This window comes from Mustelus asterias, unplaced genomic scaffold (genome assembly GCF_964213995.1).
Source record: "Mustelus asterias unplaced genomic scaffold, sMusAst1.hap1.1 HAP1_SCAFFOLD_707, whole genome shotgun sequence".
NCBI lineage: Eukaryota > Metazoa > Chordata > Chondrichthyes > Carcharhiniformes > Triakidae > Mustelus > Mustelus asterias.
The window spans coordinates 179,977-198,096 of NW_027590656.1; the positions used below are offsets into that span (position 1 = coordinate 179,977).

At 48.3% G+C, this 18,120-nt stretch overlaps 1 protein-coding gene across 1 annotated transcript in view; it reads left to right on the forward strand.

Annotated features, from left to right (window-relative positions):
• LOC144487293 (IgGFc-binding protein-like) overlaps positions 1–18,120 on the forward strand; it is a gene marked incomplete at its 3' end in the record, with an annotated part of 192,889 nt that overhangs the window by 154,859 nt on the left and 19,910 nt on the right. The window contains exons 95-99 of the mRNA XM_078205374.1: positions 1,758–1,899; positions 2,049–2,290; positions 3,372–3,520; positions 10,131–10,259; positions 16,356–16,494. Of these exons, the coding sequence (XP_078061500.1) occupies positions 1,758–1,899; positions 2,049–2,290; positions 3,372–3,520; positions 10,131–10,259; positions 16,356–16,494 (801 nt within the window). The remainder of the gene's footprint in view (positions 1–1,757; positions 1,900–2,048; positions 2,291–3,371; positions 3,521–10,130; positions 10,260–16,355; positions 16,495–18,120) is intronic.

Below are 18,120 nucleotides of genomic sequence, written 5' to 3' on the forward strand. Positions count from 1 at the left end.
TCGATAGTCAATATCTTTTCCCAAAGGTCGGGGAGTCTAAAACTAGAGGGCACAGGTTTAAGGTGAGAGGGGAGAGATACAAAAGGGTCCAGAGGGGCAATGTTTTCACACAGAGGGTGGTGAGTATCTGGAACGAGCTGCCAGAGGCAGTAGTAGAGGCGGGTACAATTTAGTCTTTTAAAAAGCGTTTAGACAGTTACATGGGTAAGATGGGTATGGAAGGATATGGGCCAAATGCGGACAATTGGGACTAGCTTCGTGGTAAAAAATGGGTGGCATGGACAAGTTGGGCCGAAGGGCCTGTTTCCATGCTGTAAACCTCTGTGACTCTATGACGAGACTTGATTTGATTTGATTTGATTTATTATTGTCACATGTATTGGGATACAGGGAAAAGTAGTGTTTCTTGCGCACTATACAGACAAAGCATACCGTTCATAGAGAAGGAAAGGAGAGAGTGCAGAATGTAGTGTTACAATCATAGCTCGGGTGTAGAGAAAGATCAACTTAATGCGAGGTAGGTCCATTCAAAGGTCTGACAGCAGCAGGGAAGAAGCTGTTCTTGAGTCGGTTGGTCCGTGACCTCAGACTTTTGTATCTTTTTCCTGACGGAAGAAGGTGGAAGAGAGAATGTCCGGGGTGCGTGGGGGTCCTTGATTATGCCGGCTGCTTTTCCCCGAGGCAGCGGGAAGTGTAGACAGAGTCAATGGATGGGAGGCTGGTTTGCGTGATGGGACTGGGCTACATTCACGACCTTTTGTAGTTCCTTGCGGTCTTGCGCAGAGCAGGAGCCCAGACCAAGCTGTGATACAACCAGAAAGAATGCTTTCTATGGGGCATCTGTAAAGGTTGGTGAGCGTCGTAGCGGACATGCCAAATTTCCTTAGTCTTCTGAGAAAGTAGAGGCGTTGGTGGGGCTTTCTTAACTATAGTGTCGGCATGGGGGGGACCAGGACAGGTTGTTGGTGATCTGGGTACCCAGAAACCTGAAGTTGTTTTTGATTTTTGTTTTAACTTGGATTTTTTTTTCCACATTCTTCGCTGTCGTCGGGTGGGGCAACATTCCCGTCACCGTGCCGGAACCCTGTGGATTCAAGACTAAACCAGAGGCATGAGCACAAAATCTGGGCTGATCCTCCAGTGCAGTACCGAGGGAGTGCTGCACTGTCGGTGGCACTGAGTTTCATAGGGGACATTAAAACAAGGCACTAAGTGACATCCCGGGTGGATTCTAACTCATTTTAAAGAGTTAGGGGGGATTCTCCCTGGTGACCCCCTCACATATTGAACCCCCAACCAATCGCTAAACCCCTTATTAATTTGTTTTTCTTTTTGGGATCTTACTGTGCACAAATTTGCTCTGCTGTTTCCTCCATTCTGGCAGTGACTACACTTCGAAGGTCTTTCATTGGCTGTAAAGTGCAGCGTAGTGAAAATTGGGTTGTGCATTTTGCTCTCAAACACACACATGTACCAGCAGAGGCAGTCTGCAAGAGAAAGAGAATGATTAAGGATACATGTTGACCAACCAGTGCCGTTCTCAATCTAAAAATCGCTGGCTGAATGTGTAACCCTTTCTGTCCCAAGATCTTTATACGAAGATGTACTGAGGTGGGGTGGGGGGGTTGGGTGCTATATGAATGCAGGCTCTTTCTTTCTGGCAATGGGCCTTATCCGTGTCCAATGGACCTTTCTGATTTGTCCTGTGCGGAGCAGTCCTAACGTGAGTCTCTCTCTCTCTCTCTCTGTGCTTCCAGCCCGGTGAGGTGATCTGGTCCCAGGCCTGTAGCCAGGTGTGTAAGTGTCTCTCCAGCAACAATGTCCAGTGTACCGATACCAGCTGTGCTCCAGATGAGTACTGTGGCCACGAGGGCGGAGTGCGGGGGTGTTACCCCAAAGGTAAAGAATTCCGCGCCGGGTTTAACATTGACCATCAGAGATTGGAATTGTGGGAATGACTCATCAGAGATTGGAATTGTGGGAATGACTCATCTTCTCCCCACCTCCCTCCCCCCCCGTTCCCCCGCTCTCCATTGACCTCTCCACAGGTTCGTCCACCTGCACTGCCTCCGGGGATCCCCATTACACCTCCTTCGACAAGAGAAAGTTCACCTTCCAAGGGAACTGCACCTACGTGCTGGCCAAGACCTGTAACTCCAGCCGCACCCCCTTCGCCGTCTTCGCCACCAACGGGCATCGCCACGGGCACACCGCCGTGTCTTATGTCCGAGCCATCCACGTCAGGGTCTACAACCTCACCGTTTCGGTGCTCAGGGACAGAGTCGTTCAGGTGAGAGACGGAGGGGGAGGAGGGTTGTGGCGGGAGGCGGGGGGAGGAGTGGAATGGGGAGAGCAGGGGGAGGACATTACGCTCACCCTCCTCCCCCCCATGCATGGCCGGGGTCCCTCGAAACAGTCCAAAGCCCAATCGATGGGTTGAGGTTGGGTAAGGGGATGGGGGGGTGGTTCGGGAGTTAAGGGGTTGAGATGGAGATTGGCCTTGATCGAACTGAAGGGTGGATAAGACCAGAAGATACAGGATTATATAATATATATATTAGTGCTAAATTGCCCCTTAGTGTCCAAAGATGTGTAGGTTAGGTGGATTGGCCATGCTAAATTGTCCCTTAGTGTCCAAAGATGTGCGGGTTAGGTGGATTGGCCATGCTAAATTGCCCCTTAGTGTCCAAAGATGTGCAGGTTAGGTGGATTGGCCATGCTAAATTGCCCCTTAGTGTCCAAAGATGTGCGGGTTAGGTGGATTGGCCATGCTAAATTGTCCCTTAGTGTCCAAAGATGTGCGGGTTAGGTGGATTGGCCATGCTAAATTGTCCCTTAGTGTCCAAAGATGTGCGGGTTAGGTGGATTGGCCATGCTAAATTGCCCCTTAGTGTCCAAAGATGTGCAGGTTAGGTGGATTGGCCATGCTAAATTGCCCCTTAGTGTCCAAAGATGTGTAGGTTAGGTGGATTGGCCGTGTTAAATTACCCCTTAGTGTCCAAAGGTGTGTAAATTAGGTGGATTGGCCATGATACATTCGAAGGGTTATAAGAATAGGGCCTGGGTGAGATGCTATGCTGCGGAGTGGGTGCAGATTTGATGGGCTGAATGGCCTCTTTCTGCACTGTTGGGATTCTAAGTTGGAGCTGTTCTCCCTGGAGACCATGTTCAAAATTGCTGAGGAGAGCAGGAGCAGTTTCAGAGTGAACCGAGGGCGTTTGATGCTCGCTGTAGTTTGGACTTTAAGAGCAGGGTTCTCGTGGACAAGTGGTAGTGTCACAGAAGTCAGGGCTGGCAAGGCCGGTGCGTGTGGTGAAGTGCTGGGTGACCGTCCCGTTACGAGCTAACCGCGGATTCTGTGTTTGCCTCAGGTTGATGGAAAGACAGTGAACATTCCCATTGAACCCCACAATGGACTCTCAGTCAGCCTCTCAGGCAGACACGTCACCATAGAAACAGGCTTCGGCCTGACAGTGAGATACGATGGCCGCCATCACGCGGAGGTCAAAGTTCAAAGCGAGTAAGTGGAATTAAAGGAAGGATAACTTCAAATCCAGGCCCCAGTGGGTGCCAATCAATAACTGATTTGATTTGATTTGATTTTGGATTGATTTGATTTGATTTTATTCGATTCAAGTTGATTTGATTTGTTTTATTTGATTTTGGTTTTGATTTTGGTTCTAGTTTTGATTTTAATTTGATTCAATTTCATTTGAATTGATTTTGATTTGATCTGATGTGAATTTGGATTTGATTGTATTTGATTTATGATTGTCACATGTATTGGGATACAGTGAAAAGTATTTTTTCTTGCGCGCTATACAGACAAAGCATACCATTCATAGATTGCATAGAGTGGTATGGGGTATTTCAGAAAGTGTAACAGTGAGGGGTGTGGGGTATATCAGAGAGTGTTACAGTGAGGGGGTGTGGGGTATATCAGAGAGTGTTACAGTGAGGGGGTGTGGGGTATATCAGAGAGTGTTACAGTGAGGGGGTGTGGGGTATATCAGAGAGTGTTACAGTGAGGGGGGTGTGGAGTATATCAGAGAGTGTTACAGTGAGAGGGTGTGGGGTATATCAGAGAGTGTTACAGTGAGAGGGTGTGGGGTATATCAGAGAGTGTTACAGTGAGGGGGTGTGGGGTGTATCAGAGAGTGTTACAGTGAGGGGGTGTGGGGTATATCAGAGAGTGTTAGAGTGAGGGGGTGTGTGGTATATCAGAGTGTTACAGTGAGGGGGTGTGGAGTATATCAGAGAGTGTTACAGTGAGGGGGTGTGGGGTATATCAGAGAGTGTTACAGTGAGGGGGTGTGGGGTATATCAGAGAGTGTTACAGTGAGGGGGTGTGGGGTATATCAGAGAGTGTTACAGTGAGGGGTGTGGGGTATATCAGAGAGTGTTACAGTGAGGGGGTGTGGGGGATATCAGAGAGTGTTACTGTGAGGGGGTGTGGGGTATATCAGAGAGTGTTACAGTGAGGGGGTGTGGGGGATATCAGAGAGTGTTACTGTGAGGGGGTGTGGGGTATATCAGAGAGTGTTACAGTGAGGGGGTGTGGGGGATATCAGAGAGTGTTACAGTGAGGGGGTGTGGGGTATATCAGAGAGTGTTACAGTGAGGGGGTGTGGGGTATATCAGAGAGTGTTACAGTGAGGGGGTGTGGGGTATATCAGAGAGTGTTACAGTGAGGGGGTGTGGGGTATATCAGAGAGTGTTACAGTGAGGGGGTGTGGGGTATATCAGAGAGTGTTACAATGAGGGGGTGTGGGGTATATCAGAGAGTGTTACAGTGAGGGGGTGTGGGGTATATCAGAGAGTGTTACAGTGAGAGGGTGTGGGGTATATCAGAGAGAGTTACAGTGAGGGGGTGTGGGGTATATCAGAGAGTGTTACAGTGAGGGGGTGTGGGATGTATCAGAGAGTGTTACAGTGAGGGGTGTGGGGTATATCAGAGAGTGTTACAATGAGGGGGTGTGGGGTATATCAGAGAGTGTTACAGTGAGGGGGTGTGGGGTATATCAGAGAGTGTTACAGTGAGGGGGTGTGGGGTATATCAGAGAGTGTTACAGTGAGGGGGTGTGGGGTATATCAGAGAGTGTTACAGTGAGGGGGTGTGGGGTATATCAGAGAGTGTTACAGTGAGGGGGTGTGGGGTATATCAGAGAGTGTTACAGTGAGGGGGTGTGGGGTATATCAGAGAGTGTTACAGTGAGGGGGTGTGGGGTATATCAGAGAGTGTTACAGTGAGGGGGTGTGGGGTATATCAGAGAGTGTTACAGTGAGAGGGTGTGGGGTATATCAGAGAGAGTTACAGTGAGGGGGTGTGGGGTATATCAGAGAGTGTTACAGTGAGGGGGTGTGGGGTATATCAGAGAGTGTTACAGTGAGGGGGTGAGGGGTGTATCAGAGAGTGTTACAGTGAAGGGGAGTGGGGTATATCAGAGAGTGTTACAGTGAGGGACTGTGGGGTATATCAGAGAGTGTTACAGTGGGGGGGTGTGGGGTATATCAGAGAGTGTTAGAGTGAGGGGGTGTGTGGTATATCAGAGTGTTACAGTGAGGGGGTGTGGGGTATATCAGAGAGTGTTACTGTGAGGGGGTGTGGGGTATATCAGAGAGTGTTACAGTGAGGGGGTGTGGGGGATATCAGAGAGTGTTACTGTGAGGGGGTGTGGGGTATATCAGAGAGTGTTACAGTGAGGGGGTGTGGGGGATATCAGAGAGTGTTACAGTGAGGGGGTGTGGGGTATATCAGAGAGTGTTACAGTGAGGGGGTGTGGGGTATATCAGAGAGTGTTACAGTGAGGGGGTGTGGGGTATATCAGAGAGTGTTACAGTGAGGGGGTGTGGGGTATATCAGAGAGTGTTACAGTGAGGGGGTGTGGGGTATATCAGAGAGTGTTACAATGAGGGGGTGTGGGGTATATCAGAGAGTGTTACAGTGAGGGGGTGTGGGGTATATCAGAGAGTGTTACAGTGAGAGGGTGTGGGGTATATCAGAGAGAGTTACAGTGAGGGGGTGTGGGGTATATCAGAGAGTGTTACAGTGAGGGGGTGTGGGATGTATCAGAGAGTGTTACAGTGAGGGGTGTGGGGTATATCAGAGAGTGTTACAATGAGGGGGTGTGGGGTATATCAGAGAGTGTTACAGTGAGGGGGTGTGGGGTATATCAGAGAGTGTTACAGTGAGGGGGTGTGGGGTATATCAGAGAGTGTTACACTGAGGGGGTGTGGGGTATATCAGAGAGTGTTACAGTGAGGGGGTGTGGGGTATATCAGAGAGTGTTACAGTGAGGGGGTGTGGGGTATATCAGAGAGTGTTACAGTGAGGGGGTGTGGGGTATATCAGAGAGTGTTACAGTGAGGGGGTGTGGGGTATATCAGAGAGTGTTACAGTGAGGGGGTGTGGGGTATATCAGAGAGTGTTACAGTGAGAGGGTGTGGGGTATATCAGAGAGAGTTACAGTGAGGGGGTGTGGGGTATATCAGAGAGTGTTACAGTGAGGGGGTGTGGGGTATATCAGAGAGTGTTACAGTGAGGGACTGTGGGGTATATCAGAGAGTGTTACAGTGAGGGGGTGTGGGGTATATCAGAGAGTGTTACAGTGAGGGGGTGTGGGGTATATCAGAGAGTGTTACAGTGAGAGGGTGTGGGGTATATCAGAGAGTGTTACAGTGAGGGGGTGTGGGGTATATCAGAGAGTGTTACAGTGAGGGACTGTGGGGTATATCAGAGAGTGTTACAGTGAGGGGGTGTGGGGTATATCAGAGAGTGTTACAGTGAGGGGGTGTGGGGTATATCAGAGAGTGTTACAGTGAGAGGGTGTGGGGTATATCAGAGAGTGTTACAGTGAGAGGGTGTGGGGTATATCAGAGAGTGTTACAGTGAGGGGGTGTGGGGTGTATCAGAGAGTGTTACAGTGAAGGGGAGTGGGGTATATCAGAGAGTGTTACAGTGAGGGACTGTGGGGTATATCAGAGAGTGTTACAGTGGGGGGGTGTGGGGTATATCAGAGAGTGTTAGAGTGAGGGGGTGTGTGGTATATCAGAGTGTTACAGTGAGGGGGTGTGGGGTATATCAGAGAGTGTTACAGTGAGGGGGTGTGGGGGATATCAGAGAGTGTTACTGTGAGGGGGTGTGGGGTATATCAGAGAGTGTTACAGTGAGGGGGTGTGGGGTATATCAGAGGGTGTTACAGTGAGGGGGTGTGGGGTCTATCAGAGAGTGTTACAGTGAGGGGGTGTGGGGTATATCAGAGAGTGTTACAGTGAGGGGGTGTGGAGTATATCAGAGAGTGTTACAGTGAGGGGGTGTGGGGTATATCAGAGAGTGTTACAGTGAGGGGGTGAGGGGTATATCAGAGAGTGTTACAGTGAGGGGGTGTGGGGTATATCAGAGAGTGTTACAGTGAGGGGGTGTGGGGGATATCAGAGAGTGTTACAGTGAGGGGGTGAGGGGTTTATCAGAGAGTGTTACAGTGAGGGGGTGTGGGGGATATCAGAGAGTGTTACAGTGAGGGGGTGAGGGGTTTATCAGAGGTTGTTACAGTGAGGGGGTGTGGGGGATATCAGAGAGTGTTACAGTGAGGGGGTGTGGGGGATATCAGAGAGTGTTACAGTGAGGGGGTGAGGGGTTTATCAGAGAGTGTTACAGTGAGGGGGTGTGGGGGATATCAGAGAGTGTTACAGTGAGGGGGTGAGGGGGATATCAGAGAGTGTTACAGTGAGGGGGTGTGGGGGATATCAGAGGGTGTTACAGTGAGGGGGTGTGGGGTATATCAGAGAGTGTTACAGTGACGGGGGTGTGGGGTATATCAGAGGGTGTTACAGTGAGGGGGTGTGGGGTATATCAGAGAGTGTTACAGTGAGGGGGTGTGGGGTATATCAGAGAGTGTTACAGTGAGGGGGTGTGGGGTATATCAGAGAGTGTTACAGTGAGGGGGTGTGGGGTATATCAGAGAGTGTTACAGTGAGGGAGTGTGGGGTATATCAGAGAGTGTTACAGTGAGGGGGTGTGGGGTATATCAGAGAGTGTTACAGTGAGGGGGTGTGGGGTATATCAGAGAGTGTTACAGTGAGGGGGTGTGGGGTATATCAGAGAGTGTTACAGTGAGGGGGTGAGGGGTATATCAGAGTGTGTTACAGTGAGGGGGTGTGAGGTATATCAGAGAGTGTTACAGTGAGGGGGTGTGGGGTATATCAGAGAGTGTTACAGTGAGGGGGTGTGGGGTATATCAGAGAGTGTTACAGTGAGGGGGTGTGGGGGATATCAGAGAGTGTTACAGTGAGGGGGTGAGGGGTTTATCAGAGAGTGTTACAGTGAGGGGGTGTGGGGTATATCAGAGAGTGTTACAGTGAGGGGGTGTGGGGGATATCAGAGAGTGTTACAGTGAGGGGGTGTGGGGTATATCAGAGAGTGTTACAGTGAGGGGGTGTGGGGTATATCAGAGAGTGTTACAGTGAGGGGGTGTGGTGGATATCAGAGAGTGTTACAGTGAGGGGGTGTGGGGTATATCAGAGAGTGTTACAGTGAGGGGGTGTGCGGTATATCAGAGAGTGTTACAGTGAGGGGGGTGTGGGGTATATCAGAGAGTGTTACAGTGAGGGATGTGGGGAATATCAGAGAGTGTTACAGTGAGGGGTGTGGGGTATATCAGAGAGTGTTAGAGTGAGGGGGTGTGGGCTATATCAGAGTGTTACAGTGAGGGGGTGTGGGGTATATCAGAGAGTGTTACAGTGAGGGGGTGTGGGGTATATCAGAGCGTTACAGTGAGGGGGTGTGGGATGTATCAGAGAGTGTTACAGTGAGGGGGTGTGGGGTATATCAGAGAGTGTTACAGTGAGGGGGTGTGGAGTATATCAGAGAGTGTTACAGTGAGGGGGTGTGGGGTATATCAGAGAGTGTTACAGTCAGGGGGTGTGGGGTATATCAGAGAGTGTTACAGTGAGGGGGGTGTGGGGTATATCAGAGAGTGTTACATTGAGGGGTGTGGGGTATATCAGAGAGTGTTACAGTCAGGGGGTGTGGGGTATATCAGAGAGTGTTACAGTGAGGGGGTGTGGGGTATATCAGAGAGTGTTACAGTGAGGGGGTGTGGGGTATATAAGTGTTACAGTGAGGGGGTGTGGGTTATATAAGTGTTACAGTGAGGGGGTGTGGGGTATATCAGAGTGTTACAGTGAGGGGGTGTGGGGTATATATTTGTTACAGTGAGGGGGTGTGGGGTATATCAGAGAGTGTTACAGTGAGGGGGTGTGGGGTATATCAGTGTTACAGTGAGGGGGTGTGGGTTATATAAGTGTTACAATGAGGGGGTGTGGGGTATATCAGAGAGTGTTACAGTGAGGGGGTGTGGGGTATATCAGTGTTACAGTGAGGGGGTGTGGGTTATATAAGTGTTACAATGAGGGGGTGTGGGGTATATCAGAGAGTGTTACAGTGAGGGTGTGTGGGGTATATAAGTGTTACAGTGAGGGGGTGTGGGTTATATAAGTGTTACAATGAGGGGGTGTGGGGTATATCAGAGAGTGTTACAGTGAGGGGGTGTGGGGTATATAAGTGTTACAGTGAGGGGGTGTGGGGTATATAAGTGTTACAGTGAGGGGGTGTGGCGTTTATAAGTGTTACAGTGAGGGGGTGTGGGGTATATAAGTGTTACAGTGAGGGGGTGTGGTGTATATAAGTGTTACAGTGAGGGGGTGTGGGGTATATAAGTGTTACAGTGAGGGGGTGTGGGGTATATAAGTGTTACAGTGAGGGGGGTGTGGGGTATATAAGTGTCACAGTGAGGGGGTGTGGGGTATATAAGTGTTACAGTGAGGGGGTGTGGGGTATATCAGAGAGTGTTACAGTGAGGGGGTGTGGGGTATATAAGTGTTACAGTGAGGGGGTGTGGGGTATATAAGTGTTACAGTGAGGGGGGTGTGGGGTATATAAGTGTCACAGTGAGGGGGTGTGGGGTATATAAGTGTTACAGTGAGGGGGTGTGGGGTATATAAGTGTTACAGTGAGGGGGGTGTGGGGTATATAAGTGTTACAGTGAGGGGGTGTGGTGTATATTATTCTGCATGTTCTCCATTACGTTGGAGTCTTGCTGACCCCGAACGCCTGGTTTCTCTGTTCCCAGCTACGCCGGCCAGACCTGTGGCCTGTGCGGCGACTACAACAGAATTCCCGGCGATGACTTCCGGACTCCGGAGGGACAGATCGTGCACGGAGTCGTCGACTTTGGGAACAGCTGGAACGTGGATGACAAGTAAGGCGCTGTCCAGATGTTGAACCCATCTCCTCCTTGGTCAGGTTCGGAACGTGTGCTGCCCGGGGGTTCAATGGCAATGGGAGCAGCCTTCCATCCGGGTCCTGTTTCAACAACTGAATCCACTTCATAGAATCCCTACAGTGCAGAAGGAGGCCATTCAGCCCATCGAGCCTGCACCGACCACAATCCCACCCAGCCCCTATCCCCATCACCCCATGCATTCACCCGAACTAGTCCACCTGGCATTAAGGGGCAATTTAGCACGGCCAATCCACCTAACCTGCACATCTTTGGACACTAAGGGGCAATTTAGCACGGCCAATCCATCTAACCTGCACATCTTTGGACACTAAGGGGCAATTTAGCACGGCCAATCCACCTAACCTACACATCTTTGGACACTAAGGGGCAATTTAGCACGGCCAATCCACATAACCTGCACATCTTTGGACACTAAGGGGCAATTTAGCACGGCCAATCCACATAACCTGCCTATCTTTGGACACTAAGGGACAATTTAGCATGGCCAATCCACCTAACCTGCACATCTTTGGACACTAAGAGGCAATTTAGCACGGCCAATCCACCTAACCTGCACATCTTTGGACACTAAGGGACAATTTAACATGGCCAATCCACCTAACCTGCCTATCTTTGGACACTAAGGGACAATTTAGCATAGCCAATCCACCTAACCTGCACATCTTTGGACACTAAGGGACAATTTAGCATGGCCAATCCACCTAACCTGCACATCTTTGGACACTAAGGGACAATTTAGCACGGCCAATCCACTCAACCTCCACATCATGGGACACTAAGGGGCAATTTAGCATGGCCAATCCACTCAACCTCCACATCATGGGACACTAAGGGGCAATTTAGCACGGCCAATCCCCCTAACCCGCACATCTTTGGACTGTGGGAGGAAACCGGAGCACCCGGAGGAAACCCACGCAGACACGGGGAGAACATGCAGACTCCACACAGACAGTGACCCAAGACCGGGAATCGAACCCAGGTCCCTGGCGCTGTGAGGCAGCAGCGCTAACCCACTGTGCCACCGTGCCGCCCAGTTGCTGAGGGTCCCAGGGTTCCACTATTGGCGCATTCTCTCGCTGCCCCCATATTGTATCTGTCCAGCCAGGAGATATCCTTGGAGAAACTTTTTCTGACTGTGATTGCAATTAGTTATTAATACAGGCTGATTCACCCTGACTGTAGTTACAACCCGCACAGGAACAAGGAGACAAGCAGGTCCATGAATTCTGATTATCATTCCAAGATACACAGTTACAGGTGTAGAGGGAGGCCACTGCTTTCTGGCTCCAGTTCGAGTGTACACAGGTATCGATGTACAGGCAGCCCCTACACCTGATTCACATCAAATAAGGGGGGAGTTGGCCAGGCATTTTAATATGGACTGTAATTACAGTGAACACAAGTGCAATTAGACAGCTATGCTTAGACTATAGTTACAGGGAACACACATACAGTTAGAAAGCTACATTGGGTCTGTGGCTACAGGAAACACAAGTACAGTTAGACAGGCAGCTACACTCGGATGTAGCTACAGCAACAAAAGTAGAGTTAGACAACTACACTGGGACTGTAGTTACAGTAAACACAAGTACAGTTAGACAGAGACACTGGGACTGTCGTTACAGTAAACACAAGTACAGTTAGACAGAGACACTGGGACTGTAGTTACAGTAAACACAAGTACAGTTAGACAGCTACACTGGAACTGTAGTTACAGGAAACACAAGTACAGTTAGACAGCGACATTGGGACTGTAGTTACAGGAAACACAAGTACAGTTAGACAGCGACACTGGAACTGTAGTTACAGGAAACACAAGTACAGTTAGACAGAGACACTGGGACTGTAGTTACAGTAAACACAAGTACAGTTAGACAGCTACACTGGGACTGTAGTTACAGTAAACACAAGTACAGTTAGACAGAGACACTGGGACTGTTGTTACAGTAAACACAAGTACAGTTAGACAGCTACACTGGGACTGTTGTTACAGTAAACAGAAGTACAGTTAGACAGCTACACTGGAACTGTAGTTACAGGAAACACAAGAACAGTTAGACAGAGACACTGGGACTGTAGTTACAGTAAACACAAGTACAGTTAGACAGAGACACTGAGACTGTAGTTACAGTAAACACAAGTACAGTTAGACAGAGACACTGGGACTGTAGTTACAGTAAACACAAGTACAGTTAGACAGAGACACTGAGACTGTAGTTACAGTAAACACAAGTACAGTTAGACAGAGACACTGGGACTGTAGTTACAGTAAACACAAGTACAGTTAGACAGAGACACTGAGACTGTAGTTACAGTAAACACAAGTACAGTTAGACAGCTACACTGGAACTGTAGTTACAGGAAACACAAGTACAGTTAGACAGAGACACTGGGACTGTAGTTACAGTAAACACAAGTACAGTTAGACAGAGACACTGGGACTGTAGTTACAGTAAACACAAGTACAGTTAGACAGAGACACTGGGACTGTAGTTACAGTAAATACAAATACAGTTAGACAGAGACACTGGGACTGTAGTTACAGTAAACATAAGTACAGCTAGACAGCTACACTGGGACTGTAGTTACAGTAAACACAAGTACAGTTAGACAGAGACACTGGGACTGTAGTTACTGGGAATATATGTACAGTTAGACAGAGACACTGGGACTGTAGTTACAGTAAACACAAGTACAGTTAGACAGCTACACTGGGACTGTAGTTACAGGAAACACAAGTACAGTTAGACAGCTACACTGGGACTGTAGTTACAGTAAACACAAGTACAGTTAGACAGAGACATTGGGACTGTAGTTACAGTAAACACAAGTACAGTTAGACAGAGACATTGGGACTGTAGTTACAGTAAACACAAGTACAGTTAGACAGAGACATTGGGACTGTAGTTACAGTAAACACAAGTACAGTTAGACAGAGACATTGGGACTGTAGTTACAGTAAACACAAGTACAGTCAGACAGAGACATTGGGACTGTAGTTACAGTAAACACAAGTACAGTTAGACAGAGACATTGGGACTGTAGTTACAGTAAACACAAGTACAGTTAGACAGCTACACTGGGACTGTTGTTACAGTAAACACAAGTACAGTCAGACAGAGACATTGGGACTGTAGTTACAGTAAACACAAGTACAGTTAGACAGAGACATTGGGACTGTAGTTACAGTAAACACAAGTACAGTTAGACAGCTACACTGGGACTGTTGTTACAGTAAACAGAAGTACAGTTAGACAGCTACACTGGAACTGTAGTTACAGGAAACACAAGAACAGTTAGACAGAGACACTGGGACTGTAGTTACAGTAAACACAAGTACAGTTAGACAGAGACACTGAGACTGTAGTTACAGTAAACACAAGTACAGTTAGACAGAGACACTGGGACTGTAGTTACAGTAAATACAAATACAGTTAGACAGAGACACTGGGACTGTAGTTACAGTAAACATAAGTACAGTTAGACAGCTACACTGGGACTGTAGTTACAGTAAACACAAGTACAGTTAGACAGAGACACTGGGACTGTAGTTACTGGGAATATATGTACAGTTAGACAGAGACACTGGGACTGTAGTTACAGTAAACACAAGTACAGTTAGACAGCTACACTGGGACTGTAGTTACAGGAAACACAAGTACAGTTAGACAGCTACACGGACTGTAGTTACAGTAAACACAAGTACAGTTAGACAGAGACATTGGGACTGTAGTTACAGTAAACACAAGTACAGTTAGACAGAGACATTGGGACTGTAGTTACAGTAAACACAAGTACAGTTAGACAGAGACATTGGGACTGTAGTTACAGTAAACACAAGTACAGTTAGACAGAGACATTGGGACTGTAGTTACAGTAAACACAAGTACAGTCAGACAGAGACATTGGGACTGTAGTTACAGTAAACACAAGTACAGTTAGACAGAGACATTGGGACTGTAGTTACAGTAAACACAAGTACAGTTAGACAGCAACATTGGGACTGTAGTTACAGTAAACACAAGTACAGTTAGACAGAGACACTGGGACTGTAGTTACAGTAAACACAAGTACAGTTAGACAGAGACATTGGGACTGTAGTTACAGTAAACACAAGTACAGTTAGACAGAGACATTGGGACTGTAGTTACAGTAAACACAAGTACAGTTAGACAGAGACATTGGGACTGTAGTTACAGTAAACACAAGTACAGTTAGACAGCTACACTGGGACTGTAGTTACAGTAAACACAAGTACAGTTAGACAGAGACATTGGGACTGTAGTTACAGTAAACACCAGTACAGTTAGACAGCTACACTGGGACTGTAGTTACAGTAAACACAAGTACAGTTAGACAGAGACATTGGGACTGTAGTTACAGTAAACACAAGTACAGTTAGACAGCTACACTGGGACTGTAGTTACAGTAAACACAAGTACAGTTAGACAGCGACACTGGGACTGTAGTTACAGTAAACACAAGTACAGTTAGACAGAGACACTGGGACTGTAGTTACAGTAAACACAAGTACAGTTAGACAGCTACACTGGGACTGTAGTTACAGTAAACACAAGTACAGTTAGACAGAGACACTGGGACTGAAGTTACAGTAAACACAAGTACAGTTAGACAGCGACACTGGGACTGTAGTTACAGTAAACACAAATACAGTTAGACAGAGACATTGGGACTGTAGTTACAGTAAACACAAGTACAGTTAGACAGAGACACTGGGACTGTAGTTACAGTAAACACAAGTACAGTTAGACAGCGACACTGGGACTGTAGTTACTGGGAATATATGTACAGTTAGACAGAGACACTGGGACTGTAGTTACAGTAAACACAAGTACAGTTAGACAGCGACATTGGGACTGTAGTTACAGTAAACACAAGTACAGTTAGACAGCGACACTGGGACTGTCGTTACAGTAAACACAAGTACAGTTAGACAGCAACACTGGGACTGTAGTTACAGTAAACACAAGTACAGTTAGACAGCGACATTGGGACTGTAGTTACAGTAAACACAAGTACAGTTAGACAGCGACACTGGGACTGTAGTTACAGTAAACACAAGTACAGTTAGACAGAGACATTGGGACTGTAGTTACAGTAAACACAAGTACAGTTAGACAGCTACACTGGGACTGTAGTTACAGTAAACACAAGTACAGTTAGACAGCTACACTGGGACTGTTGTTACAGTAAACACAAGTACAGTTAGACAGCTACACTGGGACTGTAGTTACAGTAAACACAAGTACAGTTAGACAGCTACACTGGGACTGTAGTTACAGTAAACACAAGTACAGTTAGACAGCGACATTGGGACTGTAGTTACAGTAAACACAAGTACAGTTAGACAGCGACATTGGGACTGTAGTTACAGTAAACACAAGTACAGTTAGACAGCTACACTGGGACTGTAGTTACAGTAAACACAAGTACAGTTAGACAGCGACACTGGGACTGTAGTTACAGTAAACACAAGTACAGTTAGACAGCGACACTGGGACTGTAGTTACAGGCAATATATGTACAGTTACACCTCACAAAATGGTCTACATGTGAACAAGCTTGACTTGCTCATGCTTTCCCCCTCCCCCTCCTCTGCCCCTCCCCCTCCCCCTCCACATATAGTCAATAACCTCAAAACTAACCCGTCCAACGCCAAGACTCTCTGTGAGGTGGAGATGCCGGTGTTGGACTGGGGTGGGCACAGTAAGAAGTCTCACAACAGCAGGTTAAAGTCCAACAGGTTTATTTGGTAACACGGGTTTTCGGAGCGCTGCTCCTTCATCGGGTGAGTGAGGGAGCAGTGCCCCGAAAGCTCGAGCTGCCAAACAAACCTGTTGGACTTTATCCTGGTAGTTGTGAGGCCTCTTTCCGTGCAAGACTCTCCCTCCGTGAGACGGGTGAGGGTTTGAAAAGTTGACTTCCGACAGGGAATGGGAATGGAGAGGGGGGGAATTCAGCGCGGGCGATATTCTTTACAAATTTTAACCGCAGCCTGACCCCACAACGGACAATTCTTTTCCCTTTCAGCTGCACCAAACCGGGCTCCGAGGAGAAGCCGAACTGTTCCGAGGACGAGCGAGAGGAGTACGAAGGATCCTCCTACTGCGGGATGCTATTGGACACGTATGGTCCCTTCGCCAACTGTCACTTCACAATTAACCCCATGGTGAGTTCGCAGGGGCCAGGCTGGAGGGACATTGATCTTATACCCTCAAGAAAGGCGCCTCATCAATCCCGAGGTGTGGAGTGGGGCTCATTTCCGGAGCACCCGGAGGAAACCCACAGCGCCAGGGACCCGGGTTCGATTCCCGGCTTGGGTCACTGACTGTGTGGAGTCTGCACGCTCTCCCCGTGTCTGTGTTGGTTTCCTCCGGGTGCTCCGGTTTCCTCCCACAGTCCCAAAGACATGCTGGTTAGGAGCTACATTCTCCCTCAGTGTTCCCCGAACAGGCGCCGGGAGTGTGGCGACTAGGGGATTTTCACAGGAACTTCATTGCGGTGTTAATGTAAGACTACTTCGGTGGATTGGCCGTGTTAAATTGTCCCTTAGTGCCCAAAGATGTGCTGGTTAGGTGGATTGGCCGTGCTAAATTGTCCCTTAGTGCCCAAAGATGTGCAGGTTAGGTGGATTGGCCATGCTAAATTGTCCCTTAGTGTCCAAAGATGTGCAGGTTAGGTGGATTGACCATGCTAAATTGCCCTTTAGTGTCCAAAGATGTGTGGGTTAGGTGGATTGGCCATGCTAAATTGTCCTTTAGTGTCCAAAGATGTGTACATTAGGTGGATTGGCCGTGCTAAATTGCCCTTTAGTGTCCAAAGATGTGCAGGTTAGGTGGATTGGCTATGCTACATTGCCCTTTAGTGTCCAAAGATGTGCAGGTTAGGTGGATTGGCCATGCTAAATTGCCCCTTAGTGTCCAAAGATGTGTAGGTTAGGTGGATTGGCCATGCTAAATTGCCCCTTAGTGTCCAAAGATGTGCAGGTTAGGTGGATTGGCCATGCTAAATTGTCCCTTAGTGCCCAAAGATGTGCAGGTTAGGTGGATTGGCCATGCTAAATTGCCCCTTAGCGTCCAAAAATGTGCAGGTTAGGTGGATTGGCCATGCTAAATTGTCCCTTAGTGCCCAAAGATGTGCAGGTTAGGTGGATTGGCCATGCTAAATTGCCCCTTAGTGTCCAAAGATGTGTAGGTTAGGTGGATTGGCCATGCTAAATTGCCCCTTAGTGCCCAAAGATGTGCGGGTTAGGTGGATTGGCCATGCTAAATTGCCCCTTAGATTCCAAAGGTGTGCAGGTTAGGTGGATTGGCCATGCTAAATTGCCCCTTAGCATCAGGGGGATTAGATGGGTAAATATGTGGGGTTACAGGGATAGGACCTGGGTGGGATTGTTGTTGGTGCAGGCTCGATGGGCCGAATGGCCTCATTCTGCACTGTAAGGATTCTATAAGATAGGCCCATTCAAAAGTCTGACGGCAGCAGGGAAGAAGCTGTTCCTGAGTGGGTTGGAACATGACCTCAGACTTTTGTATCTTTTTCCTGATGGAAGAAGGTGGAAGAGAGAATGTCCGGGGTGCGTGGAGGTCCTTGATTATGCCGGCTGCTTTTCCCAAAGCAGCGGGGAGTGTAGACAGAGTCAATGGATGGGAGGCTGGTTTGCGAGATGGATTGGGCTACATTCACGACCTTTTATAGTTCCTTGCGATCTTGGGCAGAGCAGGAGCCAGAGTGTGGGTGAATCTGTGGAATCTGTTGCCACAGAGGGCTGCGGAGACCGGGTCATTGAGTGTAT